The sequence below is a fragment of the Diachasma alloeum genome, unplaced genomic scaffold, assembly GCF_001412515.2.
Source record: "Diachasma alloeum isolate Michigan unplaced genomic scaffold, Dall2.0 Dall_scaffold_00829, whole genome shotgun sequence".
Lineage (NCBI taxonomy): Eukaryota > Metazoa > Arthropoda > Insecta > Hymenoptera > Braconidae > Diachasma > Diachasma alloeum.
The window spans coordinates 323-9,864 of NW_021680956.1; the positions used below are offsets into that span (position 1 = coordinate 323).

At 33.5% G+C, this 9,542-nt stretch overlaps 1 protein-coding gene and 1 long non-coding RNA gene across 2 annotated transcripts; both read right to left on the minus strand.

Annotated features, from left to right (window-relative positions):
- Positions 1-3,822: 3,822 nt before the first annotated feature.
- On the minus strand, positions 3,823-5,592 carry LOC107044874. The gene is made up of 3 exons (XR_001461380.1): positions 5,494-5,592; positions 4,276-4,399; positions 3,823-4,186 (listed from the first exon to the last, which is right to left on the minus strand). It is a non-coding gene; the product is annotated as an uncharacterized LOC107044874 (long non-coding RNA).
- Positions 5,593-7,750: 2,158 nt separating this feature from the next.
- Positions 7,751-9,503, minus strand: LOC107044873. Its single transcript, XM_015266930.1, has 3 exons — positions 9,167-9,503; positions 8,786-8,957; positions 7,751-8,710 (listed from the first exon to the last, which is right to left on the minus strand). Exons 1-3 carry the CDS (start codon positions 9,241-9,243, stop codon positions 7,988-7,990), a joined length of 972 nt encoding a protein of 323 aa, XP_015122416.1. The 5' UTR covers positions 9,244-9,503; the 3' UTR covers positions 7,751-7,987.
- Positions 9,504-9,542: the final 39 nt, after the last annotated feature.

Consider the following 9,542-nt stretch of genomic DNA (forward strand, 5'->3'; position numbering starts at 1 on the left):
CGGGGATGAATCAGTGTAAAGCGCAAGTGGTAATTTGAAAGTGATATGGAGTGTTTTTCCATTGGGTAATAATGTAGCTGCAATCCCGGTAAATGCCCTGGTACAAATGTTTTTCTCTTCACTCCGGAATAAATGATATAAAGGTGTACAAAGAAAAGTTTTTCCTGACCCACCTGGACCATCAACGAAGAAACAGTATGATTCATTGTCAGAATATCCGTTATGAATTTTTTGTAAAATTCTATCAACAATTTCCTTTTGTTCCTCATTGAGCTTTCGGTACTGCGCGGTACCGATAGCAAGGTGATCACCAGGCATCATGTCATCTTCAGTACTATCTGTTTCCATGATTTGAGGCATAGATGGAAAGTTTGAAAGACTTGAATTCTCTCGAATAAGTAAAGTATTTATTCGAATGTATGCTTTTCTCCGAGCTTCTGGTAGGGACATGGTACGCGAGTAATCTTGTGACAGTATATCTTGAAACTCTTCCCATGATTCCTCAGGTTTGATTGGTTTGCAGTGAATCAATATGCGAATGAATAAATGTCGTAATTGGTTAGGCATCATTCAAATTGCAGCCTCATTCATAGCATTTTTCCACTCATCGTCATCTTCAATCAGACCCAATGCCAAGCATGCACCAACAAAAGTATCATGTGTTATTCCATGTACAGTTTTCAAATCATCAAAGCTTTGTGCACCTTTCACTGTCAATAATAATAATCTAAGGTGAAACAGCTCAGTTAGTGTTGGGCTGACTGTATGCATCCGACCGATTACGTTGAATTTCGCTCGGCGATCACACCATGTAAGTCTACCATTAACTTTCTTACATGTATAATGAGAAGCAATGTCTTCATATGTGAATTTCCGAGTTTGGGGATCTTGACGATTCAATGCAAAATATGCAGTCAGCATAGTTTCCTTGTTTAATGCTGCTTGAATAGCATTTTGATTATCTAGATCATCAACCATGACGGTTTGCTGATTTGGCAAATGTACTGGCAAACGTGTAATGGAGTGGCTTCTACCATGCATTTCATAGTTGAAAATTCATGCACATGCTTCAGGGGGACTGACATAACGAGTTTCTATATAGTTGGTAATTTCATCGTGATCTATAATTACTTGCTGATTCGGTTCAGGATTCTGAATCACAACAGCTGCGGCATCGTGACCTTTGAAGATGTACTTATATAGATATTTAACCGCTTTTACACTCGAGACAACTTCCACGTTGATGTGACTGTTGAAAGTCAATAACAATTGTTTATTATGAGGAACAACATGTCGATTATCGAAAGAGAATCCATCAGATCGAGTATAAGATCCTGTGTTGGGACGTTTGTAATGAGGATAACCATCCTCATCCATAGTTGTTTGATCACAAAATCCTTTCGGATATTTGTTGGAGCACTTTTTCTCATCCAAGCACCAATCTCCACATGGACCATGAATCATGTTAGTTTTAATAATTTCATGTAACCGAGGATTTTCAACGGGATCAGAAATTTCGGCTGAAATATATTTGTCAACAATTTGTGGAGTAGTTATCTTTGAATTTGGCTTCAGAGTTAATAAAAGATGAACGTGAGGTAAACCTCGTTTTTGATATTCAATGACATAAACATAAGCTTGGACCTCACCGAATATCTTTTTCACTCTAATCATTTTCATGAGTTCATTTTTCTTCAATTCGAACACACGTGCTACCAAATCAGGTCGATCTGATGAAGTTTCTCCATCACCAAGATTTTCAGTAATTTCAGGCCATTTTGGATTACATGTCATTGTGATGAATAAATCAGGTTTACCAAATGTTCGAACAATTGTCATTACATCTTGATATATTTGTAACATGTAACGTGGTGACCCCACATGTGATGATGGAAAAATGAAAATTTTTCTTATTCGTGCATTTGATTCAGTTGCTTGATTTTTCAAATATTCCATCAGACCTTCATACGAATCAACTCTGAGTTCTTTCTGTATGCTTCGTAAATAATTCATCTTATCTTTCTCGATTTTTACATAACTATTAACAACCCATTGCTGGAATAAACGACGCCCTCTCAGAAAATAATTTGGTTCATCTCGGATGGCAATTCTATATTTGAAATATGCATTTCGAGTAACTCTTCTTGATTTAATGACTTGAGGAATGTTCATGTGCCACCCAATCGTTCCATGTGGATAAAACAATGGATAAGTCCAGGGTTCAATATTGGGATCCATTGTACTTAAACACTGTAATTCTTTAGTATCTTTGGGACGAATGGTGACATACTATTCTGGAATGTCACCGTCTGCCGTTGTAGAGAAAACAGCGGCTACTTCGTTTGAGCGTTGAAAATTGAAGCATCGTTTATCAAGACCTTTCTTTAGAGTGAATAAGAGTTGCAATTCTGGTTCTTCACCATTATTTTGATTCCTCATCAAATCTAACTCTTCTTTCATCATATAATATAATTGCGCAAAGGAATTATGTTGACGCATCACATCGTCAATGGCTTGGACAACTTCTCTATTCAGATGGGAATTTGAATTTAATCGAAATTCCGTAGCTTCATTCGGATCAACAATGAAAAGTTGTCCATAGCTGGGAGATTCATCAATAGTCGGATATAATGCTGTATTGATTTGGTAATATATTTGTCCTCGAATTTTAAAACAGGACCAGATCGTCGATTATTGAATTGAACCAAATTGGCATTGAATGATGCAAATGAAAATGAACTATTGTAGTGACGAATCCGTTGGAAAAAATGTTGGGATTTTTCATGCGTTCCATCGAATAATTGTTTCAAAATGAGCGGTGGTTCCGGTAGAGGTTCAAGAAATACATTACCGTGACTACAACAATCATTGAAAGTGGTTTTTCGTAAGACTTTTTCACCATGGAAGTGTTTTGCACTGCAACTCGTACACAGGACATTCATAGAGCCCAAATAATGCTGTGGAACATCAATTGTCTGGATTCCTGAGTGATCATTATTGAGAACTGGTTGAACATGTCGGGATTCACGTTCAGGATTAGGCAACACATTGACATGCGAGTCATAATTTGAATTCGTTGAAGAATTATTGAGAGGTGTGGTGTAATTACTAACATCATACAAATACTTACATCTTGTCCGGATATCAGATTGAGTGGTTCCATGTGCTGAAAGAATTGGTGGACGGAAATAACAATGGTCATGAAATGTGCGAGATCGCTCGGAGCTAATTTCTTGAAATGGTGAAAGTATTTGCAGTTCAGTGACGATCCTAGGAAACAAATGAAATCTTTGTTCGTTGGGCGATATTTGTTGTCGTGCAACGTTCATATTAGATTGACTGGTCTCCTGTGCTGAAAAAATTGATGAACGGAAATAACAATGGTCATGAAATGAGTGAAGTTGTTCAGAGTCAACTTTTCGCGATAATGAAGATGTTTGTGATTTAGAGATGATCCTAGGAATCAAATCAGATCTTCGTTCGTTAACTGATGCTTGTGGTCGTGGAACGTTCTTATTAATCATTGCATTTTGACTTTCAGAAGTAGGAGTGATAGTACCATGTACATGCGATTCCTGTGAAAATTCATTGATATCTGCAGAATATGCCATATCATGTACAAATCTGTACTTTCGTTTCTGTTTGGATTCGGGGAGAGATTTCCCCGGTCTTTTTGACATATTGAATGAATATTCAGCGATATTTAATGATAACAGCTGCTTTTAATCAAAATTGTTTTCCCTCACAAACACCCATGCAAATGAATATTCGAACAAAATGAAAGAAATTATTCAATAGATGGTGAAAAATCAACAATTCGTGTGAAAATATTGTTCTTTATTCTTCAAGAGCACTTTGATTTCTATTATAGTACAAAAAATGAGAGGTCTATCTATTTCAATCGAAATTTCTTTCAATCCGATATTATTTCTCTTCTTATTTCTATTTTTATCTTATATCTATATATCTGTTTTACGTCTATTCTTTTCTATTCTATTTCTATTTGTATTTTCAATACAATCTATAGTGTCTGTGTAGACTGTATAATCTGAAGGTCTGTATCAACTATATAGTCTGTATAATCTAGAGGTCTGTATATATTCAACTATATCTAAAAAAATTTCTTCTTCGCAAAATGATCAATGATCTACTGTATATTGATGATGAGAGCCAGCTGATGTTCCACCTGAAATAGAAATGACCATGAGTTGATACATCAAAACTTAATTAATGGAAAATATTAATGTATTGAAAGTAATACACGTAATACATTACCTATTCTTTATTATTTTCTCTTCTCTTTAATCAGATTGAAACACCTCAGGTAAAGTCTCTCTCAACAAAAGTCCTTGGCGATACTCGATGACGTCTATTTGCGTCTGATGGACGGAATCGGAATCTGAAAATGTTCAATTATTGAGTAGTGAATAAAACGCATCATTTTTTATTGTTACTAATAAATTCACTAAAAAAACTTCAGAAAAATCTGAAAATTTATCACAATCTAGGTCATAATAAGGACTATTACTGCTCATAAGATCGACGTGATCGATTCGATAATTCGTGAGACAAAGCGATTTGTTTTTAAATCGTTTTTCGCGAGTGCTTTAAACTAATGAATTGATTTCAATTTTTTTTAAATATTTGTTTGAATTTTTTATACGATATGTTTTGTATTTTTAAATAGAAACTACAAATCCGTTCGGAATGTTACTACCAATGAAATTGCCACAAATGAACAAAACTATTAACGCATAACGTAACGTCCAATACTGTCTAATATCTTCTGTCGAAACTACTCGGTCCCCTTGCGTGTTTGTAAACTCCATTGATCTAATAATTTTGAATATACAAACATAATTGGGTCATCATTTAGAGACAGGGATCGGCACCAACATTATTTTCGGTAATATTTTCGCATTTCATTAGTACTTATTTTAGCAATTGGTAATGATAAATTGTCTTTATTTGAGTACTCTAATGATCTCTAATTGAGATAAGGAATTTTTTTATTGTCGTATCGATCAATAATAATATTTGAGAAATTTTCATTATTCAATTTAAAAACACGACATACACACACACACCCACGTCTTGTCCAATTTTTAAACACATTTGTTTAAATCAAAAAATTGTTTTGTTCAATTAGAAATCGAAATGGTAATTAAATATCGGATTCGTTCTATTATTGACTGTAGAAGTAATGAAAATCAAATTATTAATATTGACAATCAGCTTGGTAATGAATTATTGATAAAGAAATATTGATTTATTGTCGATCTCTGTTTAGAGTGAAAAAAAATGAGGGGAATTGTTCACTCTATGGTGTGGAAAATTAAGTCCATTGTGACAACTGAAAATACAGAATTTACCGATTTTTCACACTTTGTAGTTCGACGTTGCATTACATGTGTTGAAATTATCATGAATTTATGTTGTACTAATCTTCGACAGCTTCAATTTAATTTGTTTCTTAATTATTTCTTCACTTACCTTGGTGTTTGCGCGTAACAGCGATATGTTCCATGTACTGCACGGAATGACTGGTCATAAACCTGTTGAGGTTAGGATTAGAGCGTATAATAACGGGTTCAGTCGCGGTAAAACTTCGTGTGTGTTCGTTCTCGAGAACTACACAATCGGGAATTCATATATGGCACGATTGAAATTAAATTCTAAAATTGGAGGGAAATTTCAAAATCGTTTTTTTCAGTAATTTCAGTGTTTCTTCGAAACATTTCTTTTTTTTCCGGATATTGATATATTTTTTGGGAACTGAGATAACTTTCAACACCTCACCTCCCCTTACCTATCACAGTCAAATTCTAGCGGAATTTCAATTTCCAAGAACACGTTGAAACTGAAAACAAAAAAAAACGTTTCAAAGAAACACAATCAGATAAATGGAGAAAAGAACGCCTTAAAAAATTAAAATTAACTATTAGAATATCAAATAATTAAGTGTTTAATTATCAAATTAAATTTTTTATTATTGACAAAGTTGAACACGTTTTACATTGAACACATAACGCTTATAATTATGATATGAGTTCAGACTCAGACTATCCAGTCTTGTAGTTGCTCTTTGAGATTTTCTTACTTTTAATAACGACAAAGATGCAAATGTGTCTATCAACAAATTTAAATTCTGAGAATATGAAAAAATAATTAAATGTTTTCATCATAAAATCAACCTCTTCATCACTGAAACTTTAGACACTTTTACATCGAACTCATGACGTTTACATTATTGAATCTCAGACGATTCGATAGATATATCCGCTCAATCCATAGCACCTTGAGCTTTTCTTAATTACTCTGATACTTTTCAATCATTTTTTAACATTATAATACTATCGCGTCTTACTGCCTTTGGCATTACAAAAAAAAACTTAAAATAATAAAAACTAAAAAAAAACATCATTTTTCATCTGATTTCAAAGGAATTACTTATCTCGAAATAGTCCATTTTTTTTCTATAAAGATTTTTCTTCTAAAAAAAATTACATTTTTTTCTGATGAAAAATTGCCTTTTTTTGTCTTTTTGTTTTGTTTTTTTTGTTTTCTTTTTGTTTTTTTTGTTTTTTTTGCTTTTTGTTTGCAATTTTTTTTTAGGAGAAAGTTATCGAATTTTTCAACTCTTGAAACATAATGATTTGACATTAAAAAACTGTAATTCATCTTTAACCTTTTTGCTTATGTTGTTGCTTTTTTTAAACAAAAGTTATGATTAAAGCATTTTTGTTTTTGATCGTTTTCTCTTCAGAAACTTTTAGTTTTTCTCATGCAGTGATAATCATTGAAATAAAAATTGTCATCATCATATCTTCTTTGTTTTTTTTTGATCAGGTGTCCTCATCATGCTTTTCCAAAGAAGAAATCTCCTATCTATTAATAAATTCTTATAAAATTAACAATAATTGACTCTTACTCATAAGTACAGCACAGTACGATAATTAACTTTTGCTAATAAGTAAGCACAGCACGTAATATTCTTTGACTATTACAAATAGCACAAAAAAAAATTAAAATAATAGAAACTAAAAAAAAACATTATCATTTTTCATCTAATTTCAAAGGAATTACTTATCTCGAAATAGTCAATTTTTGTTTCTTTAAACATTTTTCTTCTAGAAAAAATTACATTTTTTTCTGATGAAAAATTACATTTTTTTGTTTTTTTTTTGTTTTTTTTTGTTTTTTTTTTTGTTTTTTATTTGCAATTTTTTTTTAGAAGAAAGTTGTCGAATTTTTCAACTCTTGAAACATAATGATTTGACATTAAAAAACTGTAATTCATCTTTAATCTTTTTGCTTATGTTATGTTTTTTTTCGATCAGGTGTGCTCATGCTTTTCCAAAGAACAAATCTCCTGTCTATTAATAAGTTCTTATAAAATTAACAATAATCAACTCTTACTCATAAGTACAGCACAGTACGATAATCAACTTTCGCTTATAAGTAAGCACAGCATGTAATATTCTTTGACTATTACAAATAGACCAGAGCATTAATTCATAGTCTTGACATCAAAAACAGTGATCCACACTGAAAATCAGTTCATCATCTTCACTCGTCTTTAATTGAGAGCAGGGGGAATGGCAATAATCATTTCTTACATTAATCAAGATGTTATGAATTCTTGAAATATTCATAGAATGTTTTTTCTTTTTTTTTGTTGCTGAAAAAAGGAGAAAATACAAAAAAATAGTTTTCTATTAATTTTTTAATGAAACTGAGAAGAAGCGACAAAAAGCATTCCGTCCATTTCCCCTCTCTCCCCTTTACTGGTCACCAAAATACATATATAAAAAAATCGAACAAATAAGAAGCTGAGCTTCAGAGAAACAAAAAAAAATTAATTCTAAGGATATGTTGATCCTTAAAAGCATAGAATATGAACTTGAAGAGTATTGATGAGGGATTCAAACGATCAAAGTCGAGGAGTGTTCGAGTTGAAAATAATCCTACAAGTTAACAAAATGTCTTAAAGACTTCTATTAGTTTCTACCTCGATAACGACTTCAGCTCCAATGACATTTGGAATTCTTGTGGTGGTTGACTGATCATCAACAGAACTATTACCTTCACCATCCAGTCGAGGACGTTGTGTTGGCCTTGAAATAGTGTCGCTCTCATTAGTAGGGTCCTCAACCTCAGAAATAGATCTTCGTATTGGGGGCGTATTCTCATTGGGAGTTGTCGCAGCTCTGTTTCGCCCCGAGACTCGAAACCCTTGCCTCATCTGAACCTCAGTCATTAAGATGTCATCCTTAATATGTATGTGAGCCATGTCTGGTATCTGCAGAACAATACTCTGATTATCGTTCCTGCGTAGAGTACCCCTGATTGTGACGTGTGATCCCAATGCAGGATTTCCGTTAGCCTCAAATGAGGTCACATAGACAGGAAGTCGGTATTTCACAGCATCCGTGAGGATGCCACTCCCGTACGTGGAATTATTGGTGATGACACTGGCAAATTCTAGTTTGATATAGCCTGTGAGGGTCACAGGTCCAGTCACTTCACCTATTTGATCCCAATTGATAGTAACATATTCAATTGGGTCTGGGGTGAGTTGGGGCATAGGTCCCAGAATTGACACCGTCCTATGAGCCTGGATAAAAATCTCAATGCTCATTAAATTATCTTCAGCCCGACGATATAGGGGATTAGCTACATTGACCCTGCCTCTCGTAATCCTTACACTCTAGAACAAAAGAAATGGTCACTATTTCCGCAATTTTTCTATACTCCATACTACATAATATTTCAGAAAACTTACCTGACGCATTAGTCGACCCTCAAATTCGGCGATTCTCCTTCCCCAGAAAAGAATTCTTATCAAACGGTTCGACAGGTTTGAAAAGATGCAACGATACGGGTGATTGGCTGACCGAGTAACGTTTGCCCTCAACCTGGGCTCATCAATGCGGATAATAGCACCTGTAACATCGCTGAAAATGAACAACATTTAATTATTCACTTGATTCATTTTTTTTCCATTTTTCATTTTCATTGATTATTCCTTGAAAAACTCAATGCCATTCAGAATAATTTTCAGATATTAATTTTTTCATCCACGTGGAGGGTGGATCCTAACCTTCCCCCATTTTCATATTCATATAATTAATTTCCCTCCAATAAAAATAGAAAAATAACTCACACAAGTGTATCTCCAACTTCCAGTTGATCGAACTCCTCGTCCGACGTTAGAACAAAATTAATTTGTTCCTCTTCCATAATTGATTACGTTTTTACAAAGCACGCCAATGTTTCTCCTTCAGCAGAGGCTAACCGGAAAGGGCGACATTTCACGAAGCGGAAATGGCGTGCGCTCTCTCATGAAAATCGTCTTATTTTCAACAACACTCCACACGACTTTTGTTGCCCGCCATAATTCAAATTTAAATATAATACTACATTTTTTTACTACATGTTTCCAATTTTAACATTTATCATTTGAATTTAAGAAGAACATATGAACAAAACGAAGAATATGTAAAACCATTCAATTCATATAATTTGAATCATTTTTTTTT

Coding starts and splice junctions, on each gene's coding strand:
- LOC107044873 (XM_015266930.1), bottom strand. CDS start 9,243: ATGGAAGAGGAACAAATTAATTTTGTTCTAACGTCGGACGAGGAGTTC. Junction 8,958..9,166: donor GAAGTTGGAGATACACTTGT/GTGAGTTATTTT, acceptor GTTCATTTTCAG/CGATGTTACAGGTGCTATTA. Junction 8,711..8,785: donor AGGGTCGACTAATGCGTCAG/GTAAGTTTTCTG, acceptor CTTTTGTTCTAG/AGTGTAAGGATTACGAGAGG.